The following is a 14,454-nucleotide window of genomic DNA, read 5'->3' on the forward strand; positions in this document are numbered from 1 at the left end:
AAATGTTCAGCTGTTATCTTCAGAGAAAAGTTGAAGCAGAGGAGTGAAATCTGATTAGAATGAAAACATTTGCCTCTTTTATGTGTAACTGTTGTTTTTTTTGTTTTTTTGTTTTTTTGTTTTTAGCACTGGAGAAGATAAACCAGGATGGTAACACACTGTTGGTAACCAGCTTCAGTTCGACGAAGGCCGCTGTAACCTCACTCTCTTCTCTGAAACGTTGACAGCCATCCCTCAGCCATGTCTAACATAAACAATGCGCTTTGCATTGAAAACGGACAGAATGCAGATGTGTCTCTCTTACAAAAGGATAATCTTCAGGATGGTGGATTAAGCCAGCTTTTGGATTATAACGCAGAAATGGAAAGGTACAGGTCTTTTGCAAACTTTTATAAAACCAATGGGGCATTTCCACAGACTGCTAAGATTGCCCGCATCACGACGCCCATTTTTCCCAGTGCTAGAATTGGCATGTCCCCTTGGAACTGCGATAACGCCATGCTCTGGGGAAGGAAATCAGCGGCAATAAACCCTAATAGGACCAGCATGCATAGAAATGACTCCCAGAGGCCGGGGAAGCCTGGCGTGCCGCCAGAGACGCTGCAAATGGCAAATAATAATTTCCTCTCTACCTTATCCCCCGAACACTGCAGACCTTTAGCAGGAGAATGCATGAACAAGCTGAAATGCGGCGCTGCTGAAGCAGAGATAATGAATCTCCCAGAACGCGTTGGAACTTTTTCCGCTATCCCGGCTTTAGGGGGCATCTCATTACCTCCCGGGGTCATCGTCATGACAGCCCTTCACTCCCCCGCAGCCTCAGCAGCCGTTACAGACAGTGCGTTTCAAATTGCCAATCTGGCAGACTGCCCACAGAATAATTCCTCGGTATCCAGTGGAAACCCAGCGAAGAAGAAAAGGAAAAGGTGTGGGGTCTGTGCACCCTGCAGGCGGCTAATCAACTGTGGTGTCTGCAGCAGTTGTCGGAACCGCAAAACGGGCCACCAGATCTGCAAATTTAGGAAATGCGAGGAGCTGAAGAAGAAGCCAGGCTCGTCGCTGGAGGTGAGAACCGGGGCTCTGCTTCCCCTTCTTTTGTTATTATCCCCTCGCACTCCAAAGCATTAACCTTTTCATCCAGTCACGTTCTAAGCCCTTGAAAATTGTTTCCATGCCCACCCATGCCTGAACATCCCCCCGGCTTCTCAAATCTGCCTACCCGCCTAGCCTAATTGGCAGTAATTAGGGGTGTTTGTGTGGAGCGCAAGCTGAGCTTGGCTCAGACACCCCTAATTGCTGCCAGTCAGGCTGGGGCTGGAACGCATCCGAACAACCCCGAGCTTGGCTCAGCTCCAAGCAGGGCTGGGAAATGGTTTTCAGCAGAGAGTCATCCCTCTCTGCACCCGGTCATTTTAACCAATTATGGAAACCGTCTCTGGATGGGGAGAATCAATATCCCACAAAGCCTCAGCCTCCGACCACCAAGAGATGGTGAGAGTGATGGCAGGGCTGCTGACGGTGTTTCTCAAAACATCCCCCAAGTTTTGTGTGCATGCGGAGGGCAGACTGATCCTCTCCCACTGATCCTGTATGAATTGATTGTGCATATACTGTACAGGAGGGCTGAGATGAAATCATTTTATATCATATTTGTGTCATTAAGGTCAATTATGGATCAATCTGGGGTCTGATACACATCAAGATGGGTGCAGAGGCAGAGGAAAACACTGTCACTTATAGGAGATGGGAAAACATATTAAGCAGTGGCGTAATTGACAAGTAGCAAGAGGCTTGATTAGGACACAATCAGAGGGCAGTGTTGTTTTTAAAGGTTCATTTTAATTGATTTATTTCCTCGCTGACATTTGGTTGTCACAGGCAAAGACAGAATATTAATGTTAAATTGCAAAATAGGCCTATGGTTCTCTTTACCCTGAGAGTTTGAACTTGCTCACTGACTTAACATGAGCTTGTATGGATGAGTCACCAACAAATGCAACCTGAGGGCCAGATGATTTGCTCATTAATTAAGTCATTGCGCAGAGAGGAAAAAGAGGTTAATTATAAAATATTACCTAATCTACTCACGGAAAAATACCATGTATGGATCCATTTGTTCATCAGTTTGTCTAGTTCTTGTTTGAATCCATGATTGATTGTTTAAAAAGTTCATTGCTGCAGATATGTTTGTGTAACTGGGGTCTTCTTATGTTTTATAATGTAAACATCCCTTTTGACTGCCCCTTTTCAGGGCAATTATGGAAGCGTTCAAATTGAGATTTGACCTGAGTGGAAATGCTGGAGCTTCTTCTTGACCGAGTGTTGTTGACAAGCTCAATGTGACATAACATATCATTATTTATTCATGTGATTTTCATCATTTATGTCTCACATACTCTACAATCTAGTGTTATATGGAGGTTTTTTCTGTTAATTCAGTCCTGGTTTGACAGCATCTCCACCCACAGCTAATATGCCTGATTAAAATTTTAGTAACTTTTGATGATTTTGACAGGAGTCCCGAGCACCACAAGCTTTGAAATTAAGCAGAAAGCCAGAGATTGTGTTTGGTTGGTTTTTGTTCCTTTGACCCCAAACAACACTGTGACAAGACAAGCACCATTGAAACCTTTAGAGTCTTATTTTAAATCCAAAAGTTTGCAGTAGCATAAATTTAGGGGAAAATAATTAAACACTGCAAAAAATCTCCATCTTTACAAGATAAAAAGTCTGCCAGTGCAGACATTCACAGAAATGAGTGACTGTATTTGCAAACAAGAAAAAATGGTCAATGCGCTAAAATTAAGAAAAATGAAACATTTACGTTTGGAAGAAAAGCAGACATTTTTAAAATATGTCTGTTGCTTTAAAGGACTAGTGTGTAGGATTTAGTGGCATCCAGCAGTGATGTGGTAGATTTTAACCTGAATGTTGCACGCCTCACACTCTCTTTCCAAGCGTATAGGAGAAATTACAAAGGTTGCAAAACTTACTAAAAATGCAAAAGGCTGTATCTAGAGCTAGCATTTGGTTTGTTGGTTCTGGGTGACTGTAGAAACATGGTGGTTCAACATGGCGAACTCCATGGAAGAGGACCTGCTCCCACTGATATGAGCAGCTCATTCTGAGGTAATAAATACACAACGGTTCTTATTTTCAGGCGCTTATACACTAATGAAAGCAAACTCATGAATATTATATTAAATTTCTGTCATATTCTGCCAAGAAATCCCCTTAAATCTTGCTCACTGGACCTTTAACTTTTAGTTAACATTACAAAGTTTGCAAAAGTTTGTAATACATTAAATTTTGTTGAATGCATTTACACACTGCCAAAAAAAATCTACATCTTGTCAGGTTCTAATAAATGTTTTCTTAAAAACATGTTTAAAAAAATCTGCCAGCGGAGTAAGATCATTTCAAACTGTATAAATCAACTTGTTTCAAGGTTTTTTTAAGAAATTAGTGTCTGAATCTTCAAACAAGAAAGAATAAGACAGGTCACTTTATTAGAATCGGGAGAAATGAAACTTTAGGAACAACTTCAAACAAGGTGATTTACATTGGAGGGAAAAGTATTAATATTCACTATATTTCACTTGCTTCAAGAAAATTAGACTTTTAGGACTCAAATTAAAGATGAAAACAACTGAATAAGAAAGATTATTTTCATTTGGTGCAGCCATGCAAAATGTAGTGATGTGGGTTTGAATATTTAAAACAAGGTATCTTGTACAGTAACTTAAATTGAGTGTTGGAACAAGCTGATACGGAAAATATAGACTTTTCTTCAAGTTTGGAAAACTCTGAAGCTTCTTATGGGGAGATAATGGAAAAAACAGCATTTAAAGGTCCAGCGTGTAAGATTTACAATACCTTACTGGTAGAATTTGGTTTAAACGGAATATAATATCATAAGTGTATATTTCCTTAGTGTATAATCACCTTAAAATAAGATCATTTTCATTATGTTACCTAATGAGCCGTTTATATCTAGAGGGGTCTTCTTCTGTGGAGGCCGCACTGCACCACCATGTTTCTACAGTAGAGCGGAACAAACAAATCAAACACTGACTCTACATATTGTCTTTCTTGTTTTTCATGAATTTTGCAGCCACACGCTTGGAAGGGGAGGGTGAGGGAGGCTGTTAGCAAAATGAGACTTTCAGGACTCAAATTGAAGATGAAAACAACTTAATATGAAAACCATTATTTCCATTTGGTGAAGCCATAAAAACTACACTGTCATGGGCTAAAATTGGGTGTTGGGACAAGCTGGTACAGACTTTTCATAACGTTTGCAAAACAGGGTTTAAGAGTTGAAATGAAGGGGTCACTGATGGGTTGTGGGTTACAGGCGGAACGTGTAAACCACAGAAGTTGCGATCGGAAGCTTGTTTAATGTCAACTGCATATATCGTGTACTAACAGGTGTCTCAAACAGGTGTCCAGGAAGCAGGCCTCACATTCATAATGCATGGGTTAGACACACTTTTGGAAAACATCCATTTGCAAAGACGGTTAGAATTACCCAGGGTGTGAAAACCCCTCAAACAAATCCACACTTGCTTTTAAAAAGCTCCTCCACTGCGTTCAGTAATTCATATTATGGACTTCTGCGGCAGTAATTGTTATTTTTGACTCTGCATCTGTAATTACAGGTGCACCTTCTGCTGCGGAAATGGGTCTGAGTTTAAAGGCATCTTAGAGGTGTGAAGTTGAGCTCCCGCTTTGACAAACTTTTATTCACGTGCATTAACAGGAAATGCTTTTTTTTTTTTTAACTTGTAGATGTGCTAATGGTCGCGCGGATTTGATTGGGAAGTGTGATGAATCAGGTGCTAAAGTGAGTTTAGAAGGAGAATTTACAGCCCATGCATGCAAAGTAACACATATGCACACTCTTTCTCTCCACCCTAGCATCCAGACTCTTACCACACGCTCACAAACAAACAAACACGCACCAGGCGTGAGCTCTGAGTGTACCTTTTGCCTTGGAAGAGACGATAAGCTACTGGCAGGCAGTTAGATTTGGCTGTCAGTGTTTTCCACATGGGAATCACCCTGAACTAATTATATCTTAAGCAGCGGTGGAAAATGCAAATCAGAATTTTACTCACACCCCTGAAATCGGAGAGCCAATTTAATCTAATACCCCCTTTAATTTAGCGCGCTAATGCAAGGCCCTAGAGAATTGCCCTGTGTCACTGCTGTGCTGTTCTGCAGCAGATTCTGCTCTGTGTGTGTGTGTGTGTGTGTGTGTGTGTGTGTGTGTGTGTGTGTGTGTGTGTGTGTGTGTCTATGCTGCTCTCAGGCTCCAGGATGGATTAGTCTGGCAAAGGAATCTCATCTAACCTAACATTTCCAGAGCAGTTACCTTTGCGTAGCTTGAGCTCCTATGGCTCAAAGGTCCTTCATTAACTTTCAAATGCAATAATACTCGTATGTGGGCACGCTGCATCTGCACTGCTGTTTACCTCACCTGTTTATCTCAACTTTACTTTTTTTTTCTGCAGAGAGACTCACGAAAAGGGTCTCAGCCTTTTACCAAATCCTGAACATGTGAATGTTGCCAGCTTGTGTTGCTCAAGAGATTGATTGTGGCACTAAAATTTACACGTGAGAGCATCCGTATGTCGTTCTTCTGCAGTGTTTCCCAGTCTTTGGCTTGTGTTCCCTTAAAATGATGCCGTGTCCAGTTCTGACTAGCGTCACAAGTTATGGCCTTGGTGTGGACGCGATTTGTGAGCCGTTCACCATGAACAGTGAAGATTTTTAGCGCTGATAGAAGAGCTGCAACAATCAGTCAATCAGATAATCATAAATGTAGTCAATCAAAAGAAAATTAGTTGCCAAATATTTTGATAATCAATTAATCATTTAAGCTGTTTTTCAAGCAAAAATATCAAACATCAGCTGCTTAAATGTAAGGATTTGCGGATTTTCTTTGTCATTTGTGATAGTAAATTAAGTAGCTGCAATTAACAGTTATTTTTATGTTTGATAAATCTGTCAATCATGAATCAAATTCAGTCCATGAAATCTAAGAAAATGGTAAAAAAAAAAAAAAAAAAGTTTGATCACGGTTTCCCAAAGCCCAAGATGACATCATCAAATGTCTTGTTTTGTTCACAACACAAATATACTCAGTTTAAAGTCATAGAGGACTGAAGACACCAGAGAATATTCACATTTAATAAGCTGTAATCAGAGAATTTGGATTTTTTTTTCTTAAAAAAATGACTCAAGGCGATTAATCGATTATCAAAATAGTTTGCAATTAATTTAATAGTTGGAAATTGAATGATTAATGGACTACTTGTTGCACCTCAAGCTGAAGAGTCTGTGGGTTTCAAACTGTCGGTTGGGCAAAAGAAGCTATTTGAAGATGCCACATTGGGCTCTTGGAAATTGCAATTCACAATTTTCTGACCTTTTATTGACTGACGGATGAATTGTGAAAATAATAATCACATAAATCCATCCATCCATCCATCCATCCATTTTTATTCCCGAACAGTCGCGGGGGGCTGGAGCCTATCCCAGCTGACATTGGGCGAAAGACGGGGTTCACCCTGGACAAGTCGCCAGTTCATCACAGGGCGGATACATAGAGACAGACAACCACTCACACTCACATTCACACCTACGGGCAATTTAGAGTCACCAGTTAACCTATTATGCTGCAAACTCCCCAGCATCCCAGCCGGCTGGGGGATTCGAGCTCAGGACCTTCTTGCTGTGAGGCAGCAGTGCTAACCACTGCATCACCGTGCCGCCCTCAGTGGTAACATCCTTATATTTAAAAACAAAACATGCTGTCGCTGCAGCACCAGAGCGAGGTTAACGATGACTTTTCCGGTCTTTTTAGAGTTTGTAATACAAGTTTATTTTAATTTCAATATGTGTTATTTAAATTTCGTTGAATTTTGTGAAGCCAAGCTAAGATATGGGTTCCCTTCATATGTAGAATCAAAATGAGAATCAAGTTATAAACATACAGAGAGTTTGACTGGTTTTACATTGCTCTCAGTGTACTTACAGATGTAGAATACACATAACAGCAACAAACAAGGACAGCAAAGCTACACAAATAAAGGTGAAAAGTAGACAGGTTGTCATGATACCATACTTTGAAACTTCTGATACAATACTAGTCTAACAAAACAATTTTGTTGGTTGACAGGGATAACTCGTGTGAGGCACTGACTTATGCAGGGGTTGCTACTTTAATTACAGTATCTTACAGTTAATTCCTGTGTTTAAAAATGGTATTTCGAAGCTAAATGCTCCTACTAATCACAGCACAACAGAGTGAGAAAAGAAAAATATCGTAGTCACACAGATTTGGATAATTCTTTTCTTTTCAAGCACTGAGGTCTTTAATGAGCACTTAGATATTATCTTTTTTGCAGCTTCGGTACTTTCTCTACCATCAAATGTTAGTATTGTAATGTTTTAAACAATGTGGTTTTGAAAAGTATTTAAGTATTGATACTTTTCACAACCTTAGTGTGAACTATACATCTTTCAAACAACTTTTCAAGTGTTCTTTGAATTTGTTGCTATAACGTAATAAAAGTCTTTCATTGAGAATCTTAAGAAATCTACACAGTTCTTTCAATTTATGATCACCAGTAAGAGGGTCACAGTGAGTGTGATTTTGTTATTAAAGGTTTAGAGCTCTAGTGTTATATTAATGTTCTGACATAAAAAATATTACTTGAGACGGTGTAATAAAGACTTCATGGCTAATAGTTTAAGGTTTGCAAATTTATAAAAGACCTTTCAGAAGTCAAGTTCATTACAATAATTGTTGAAAATCATATAAAGTAGGGCCTATTTTTTTTGCTGTTTTATGCAGTCAGACCTTTCATATAATCATTCCAACAAATACATCGGTTTTCCTGGTCTGATCAGTGAAGTGAAGTGGAGACTTTCATTTAAGTTGCCCTTTCAATCAAGCATCCAAGACATTTACATCTAGTGGATGATGAACTGTACGCGCTGCGTGTATTACTTTTGTTTTTTCAAGGTGTTTCTTGTGAATGACTTTCTATAAAAGCCAATTTTACATCAGAGTTTAGTGCCTACAGTTAGATATCTTAAACGACATTAGAGGCATACTATGCAGGATTTTCCTTTTTAAAAAAAAGCAACTATAAAAACTCTAACTATAAAAATAATCCCTCTCAATTATCACTCATGACCCCTTTTCTTATTTTCAGGATGCTCTACCCACCCAAAGCCTTGATACCTGGATATGAGATTCAGCAACTATCTTACTGGTGTGTTTACAAACATAAGATGACAAATCCTGCATATTCTGCCTTTAACTAAACAGTTTGATAGAAACATAGCCTCCTCATAATCATAGGTTCCAAGGATTCATAATACTGCAAAGACAAAGTAAAATCCTCAAAAGAACGACATCCGAACAGGCTTTTATTTCATTAGTAGCATAACAGTGTAGAAAAAGCATGAAAAGGGCAAAACAAAAATCCAATTGAACAGATTCCTCCTTTCAATTAACAAATGTCAGAGGCCATCATCGAGTCATGAGCAGGAAAACAGCATCCTGGAGTAAAGGGGATGTTCTTTCTCTCCCGCTCTCCTTCTGTTCTTTGTGCAGTGTTGATATGACTACATGAAATGGGCGAGATGAAAAGGTGGCATGGCTGCCTAGAAACCTTTGCTATTGTGATAAAAGACAAGGCCCAAAATGGTAGGAAGCAGGACCTTGAGGAAAATAGCTTGGATTCAGCCCCTTAATGAGAGCACGGGAGCCAAATAAGCAACGGCAGCCAGGTCTAATTTGTTTTAGGTGTGCTCAGAATAGATAAGGACAAATCTGTGGCCTTCACCCCCTCCCCCCAACCTTTGCCTCCCTGGAGATAACACTGAGTGCTGCCAGCCAATCTCCGTGGGCAAAAGAAGAGGGGGTAAAGAAATAAAAAAATAAAATAAAACGAGGAAGGGAAAGCCTGAGGGACAGACGGCCTTTAGATCTGCAGATCTCTAACTTACTGGATTTATTCAAGCTTTAAAACTGCAGATTAATTTGGTCGCAGAGGTCTGGGGGAGTGTGAAAAAAAAAGAGAAAAATGAGGCCGTACGCCGCTGCGCATCTCAACCTAAAGGGCAACCTTAAGCTCCTGTCAAGACAATAGGATTTTGCCATCTGAACCGCGATGCAGACCGCTTAATTATACACATCTTCCCTGCGAGCTACCCTCGGCTACTTAAGAGCATGGGCCCCCTTATTCATTGTCATGCCCTTTTTCCCCGAGATTGGTCGTGCCGTGTGGATTTTCTGTCAGCTTCCATTTGCAGCGAGTAGCTGTCCTCCTCGGGCCTCTGCTGTGCTCGGAGAGGCACCATCGCACGGCACTGTTAAAGAATTCATCGTTTTCGCCACTGCCACCAATTAAGGCCAAAGCGTAATCGGAGGCGTCTGGACGATGCCCTTACATTATGTGGTCTGCTGCCTCCTCTGCCCCTGTTTGATTTAACATCCCTGGTTCAGTGGTGAAAGAGAACTCATTGTCATCGTCTTTATTATACTGCGAGGAGACAGAGAGAGACAGAGAGAGGGAGAGAGAGAGACAGGGATGGGGATTGTGGAAAGCAGCCCAGTGGAGGGTGGACAGCGTGAAAGAGCAGGTGCGGGAGGACGTTAATGTGTGGCACTTTAAATTTTAAACAGATGAGAATAAATTATTGATGCTGACTCTGGCTGAGAAGTTAAAAGGTATCTCGTCATTACTGAGAGGCTGTATAAAAAAGTGTGAGAGAAAAGTCTTCAGCGAACGCGTCACGGGATTGCAGCAAGTGCAGAACGTAGCAACAACAAGGTGTTTTTTTGTTCTCCATAAAAAATGATGATGAGATCCTGACTTATTTTGATTACTGCACATATTTTATGATTTGGCTCTAAAAGCAACAATACAGCTTAAACGTATTTTAGTCACCTAAAAAAGGTCCATCTAAAAGAATCAATCAGTCATCAAATATATATGTGATATTCAATATTTCCATTGTTTTAGCTTGCCATCAGACAGCCTTTTCCAACAGGAAACCACCATTATATATGCCACATATCGCTCTCTCTCTCGCCATGACTCCTTTGGCCACTGCTTCCATTGGTTAATTTGTTCGTGTTATTGTGCGACTTCTGTGTTTTAAAGGGTTAGTTTGGATTCACAAAAGTCACGTTATAATACAAACTAACTAACCAAGTAATGCAGCAGTAGACCAGCAACTCCTGCATTCTGCAAGGTAAAATGAAATGAATGTTTTTGCCAATGGAGTCTGGTTGAGAGTGGTATTTCCTGTCAACGGAAGGTAAACTGGTGAAAATATTAGTATAGCATACGCTTAAACTGATATTGATTTTTTTTAGTTGGTTAAAATACATTTTGCTGTGACCCTGGCCACAGCAGTACACTGTGTAGCTTCCTACACCGGCAGTCCTGCTTCTTCTCTAAACTGTGGACGTACCGATCACAATCTGCTGTAGATAATACGCTGACTAGTCCTCTCTTCAGTCACTCATTTGCCATCGACCTTGTTGCACTTAACTTAAATAGGGCAATACTTCTTTAACAGAAAAGGTTTTGTATCACCATCTACTGTAGTTAATACACTGACCATGAACAAGAACCTCGCACAACCCCACTTAACAACAGTCTGAACTATCCCTTTAAGAACCCAATTTGAAGAATTGTTCTTGAATGTTGTATTCTGCATTTTCAATCAGCTATTACCAACCTCCTCCAATACTGCTGCTTCCTTTGAGGCTGTATCACAGCTGTAGTATTACGTTGCCCTTAAAAACAGTAAATGGTGTCTCATTTCCATCCCAGGTCAGTATATGATTGTTAAGTTGCTCTCGTTTTGTGGACTGAGAATTGAACACACTGGCTACCTGCTGAGATGAGAAGGTAGTTGTATCAATTTCAGATATCACCTTGAATACCTCTGTAGTTTCATGCTCATTTGTTCATTAATTACAGTGATAACAGTCGTGGTGCTGGATCACATTCCCTCATGTCACATGATAAAGATAGACTAGATGAGTCGGCTACTCATTTAAACAGCGGAGCCTATAAAGAGCCTGTGATGAAGTTTGGCCGGCCAATTATTTCCATTCAAAACTCTTTGATACTTTTGTGATACCACAAGTTTAAAACAATACATTAGTCATTAATTATTGCATCAAAAGAACCAGAGCCATAAAAATGGTCTAAGTGTTCATACAAGACCTCAGTTCAGCATTTGAAGTTTGATGTAAGGACCAGACTTTTGGGGCCAAATTTCATGGCCTTAGACCATGGATCTGTTGAGAGTGATGGATTTGTTGAAGCAGAGTCAGCACTTAGTGCTACTTCGCTCCATTGGCCAACCACAGAACTACATAAAAAAACAAAAAACTTTGGCCTGAAGAGGATTTTCCCTATAGACCTCCCATATAAATGACACAGATGACAGCATAGGCTGTTTCTTTCTTTGTCTTTGGCTTGAGAAGTGAGCAAACCAGAAAGAGAAAAAGAACTGGTGTTGGAATTAAAAGATGCCATTTGAAAACACTGCATTCCTGCATGCTTCAGACTCATAACATTTTTTAACCAGACTCAGACTCATAACATGTTTTAACCATTCTCACCAGACTTTGGTCACTGGTAAATATCGGTAGTTTTCCTTCAAACAAGACAAAAAAGAGAGGAGGGAGATTATTATTTAGATTTATTTTTAGTTTTAGAAGAGATGAAATATCAATAATTAAGTCAAAATACCATGTTGAGAATAAAGTCGAAATGGTCTCAACTTTATTTTCAGTATTTTGACTTTATTCTTAATAAATAATATGCAAAATAAAAATTCTGCCTCCTCTCTTTTTTGTCCTTTTCTGTCCTCTTTTGTCTCTTTTTTTGTCCTTTTTTTTTACGTGCAACTCAGAGTAATCAGGATTTTGTGCAACATCCTGAAAAATCCTGTTGAACTGGAGGTTCATGGGCAAAGTCACATTGTTCCATCACTTTTCTTCTGGCTATGAATCTAATCAACTTATAAGAAGTTCCTGCACAACCCACGCTCGACAATCATGTTGAAGTATGCATGTTATTAAGAAGAATGGAATTCATTGCAAAGAGGGCGACACGTCACCCCTAATTCATAATATAGGGCTGAAATAATGCTATAATTCTCTAAGAGGTCAAACAGAGACCTGCATTGAACCCAGCGTGTAGATGATCGGCTGTGTATATGATGATTTGAATTTCGCCGTACACCTTCACCTTACTTTCCGTCTCTCTGTCTGCCTCTCTTACGCTCTCACTCACACATTGATCTCTTTGACAGACCACTAAATTACAGTTCTTCTATCGATTTTGCTCGAGTCAAACCTCAAAATTCTCCTCACTGCTCACAGCAATGCTTCCTGCTATGTGTCTGCTTCACTGGATGCTCCTTGTTTCTTCAGGTGATGGCGTAACCCCGGCCCTGGTCTTGAGGGTTCATTGAAATAGAACAGTGAATGTACGGGTCGGGTACAGGACTAATTAAGTTTGAAACTGTAAGTTCTCACTCAGTTCTCTACTACGTGTAGATTACAGATCAGTTGCACACGATTTCACTCGTTTCTTACAGACCTGGGTGTTTACCAAACAAAATGTCTTTTTAGCCCAGTGTATGAGGCCTGTGGGAAAATCTCACTACTTCCAGAAATGAAAATGCAAAACAATTTTAACTTATTTTTATTTATAATCCTTACATTATTTTCCATTGCCGCTGAAAGTTTTGTAAAGCATACCCTAAGTTTTTGGATTGATTTCCTACCTTCCTAGGAGCTACTTTTTCATTGTTTGCAGAGACTTTGCAGAAACTGGTTTGAAACAAGTAATCCATCACAGTAGAACTTCTGCTCGGTGTTTGTTAAAGTGACCTTATCAGCTCATGATAATGCAGTTATAAACAGGAACTCAAGCTTGTAGGTGCAAGCACTTAAAGAAATCTCTGCTACCTAAAGTTTGAGGATCGTTGCCAAACACAATTCATATATTCGTGCCAGGTTGGCACAAAATCAAACCAGGAAACAAACAATAAGTGAACATGGACGAAGATAAAGCAGGGGGTCCTACACTGGGTCAAAAAAAGAAGTGTTGGTAATATAAAAAAAAGAAAAATCAGGCGCTCTTAATAAAAGATAGGGCCAGTATATGGAAGACAATAAAACAATGACTGTCCAGTTTACTGATAATGAAAACACAAACTAATAGTTAGCAGTCTGGACAGATCCACTCAGAGCCACTCTGATTATAAATGTAAAAATCCTTTGGTAACTCATGGGTAGGCCAACGTGTTTTGACTTTTACATTTATAATCAGAGTGCCTTGGATCTTTCCACACTGCCAACTATTATTTTGTACTTAAATTATAAGTAAACTTCAAGAAAAGAATCATGTAAATTAGTATATTTATGTGCATACTTGACCTGTAAATTAAAAATGGTCTTTTTATGTGTTGTTCAGCTAATGATTATTATAAATATAGGACTGTGTTTGCAAACATGGATGTAAAGAGCCTCAGAAAATATTAAAGTAAAAATTCATAATATAAATATGATATTAAAGTTGTGTCTCATTAAGTACCCACAAGAATCTGAGGGAAAGTTAAGTGTTCATACTATTAGAAAACCTGGTTAAAAACAGCTCTTTGAAAAAGAGAAAAACAAGAGAGATTTTTCTTTTTAGACCTTCGCTCAAGACTGTGTAGGCGTGCCACAGAAGTTAAGCAATGTACCGGTGAGGACAAGGTCAGCAGCAAAATGTATTTTAGCCTTTTTTTAAAAAAAGACCACCTGAAAAAATCAATATCAGTTTAAGTGTAAAATATTTAGACTATTTTTCCTGCTTTACTTTTTCTGTCAGACAGACTTTTCTAACAGGGAACTGAAGCTGTCTCTACACTCTCTTTAAATCCAGACTTCTTTGACAAAAACTGTAATTTTACCTCATAGAAGATAGGAGTGGCTGCTCCGCCGCTGCCTTGCTGTCTGTCTGTGTTACTGTGTGACTTCGATGTTTTAACATATTACAGTTTGGATCAGAAATAATGTTACTTGCTGCAGATTGAAGCAGCGGATGACCAGCAACTCTGCAAGGTAAAATTACCGTTTTTGTCAAAGGAGTCTGGAGTGATATATAACGGCTTCAGTGCACCATTGTGAAGTTGGCTCAGTCTCAAAGAGGCAGATTAAGCAGGAATAGAGAGATAAGTTTTGTTGCATGTGCAGTTTTTTTATGCTTGCTTTGCAAAATTAATTGTGTATATCCAGGTATAAATATAAATAATAAATATATAGATAATCTAAATATGTGATTTCTAATTCTTGATGCACACAAGACCATAAACTAGTTAGAAGGCTACGGTGGATTTTTGTTTCCAGTGGCTTTG

At 39.4% G+C, this 14,454-nt stretch overlaps 1 protein-coding gene across 1 annotated transcript in view; it reads left to right on the forward strand.

Moving 5' to 3' along the window:
* cxxc4 (CXXC finger 4) overlaps positions 1–14,454 on the forward strand; it is a 41,625-nt gene that overhangs the window by 3,414 nt on the left and 23,757 nt on the right. Inside the window, exon 2 of the mRNA XM_084712782.1 lies at positions 127–1,065. Within this exon, the coding sequence (XP_084568908.1) occupies positions 241–1,065 (825 nt within the window). The 5' untranslated portion in view covers positions 127–240. The remainder of the gene's footprint in view (positions 1–126; positions 1,066–14,454) is intronic.

Source organism: Lutjanus erythropterus, chromosome 3 (genome assembly GCF_056507025.1).
Source record: "Lutjanus erythropterus isolate fLutEry1 chromosome 3, fLutEry1.hap2, whole genome shotgun sequence".
NCBI lineage: Eukaryota > Metazoa > Chordata > Actinopteri > Lutjaniformes > Lutjanidae > Lutjanus > Lutjanus erythropterus.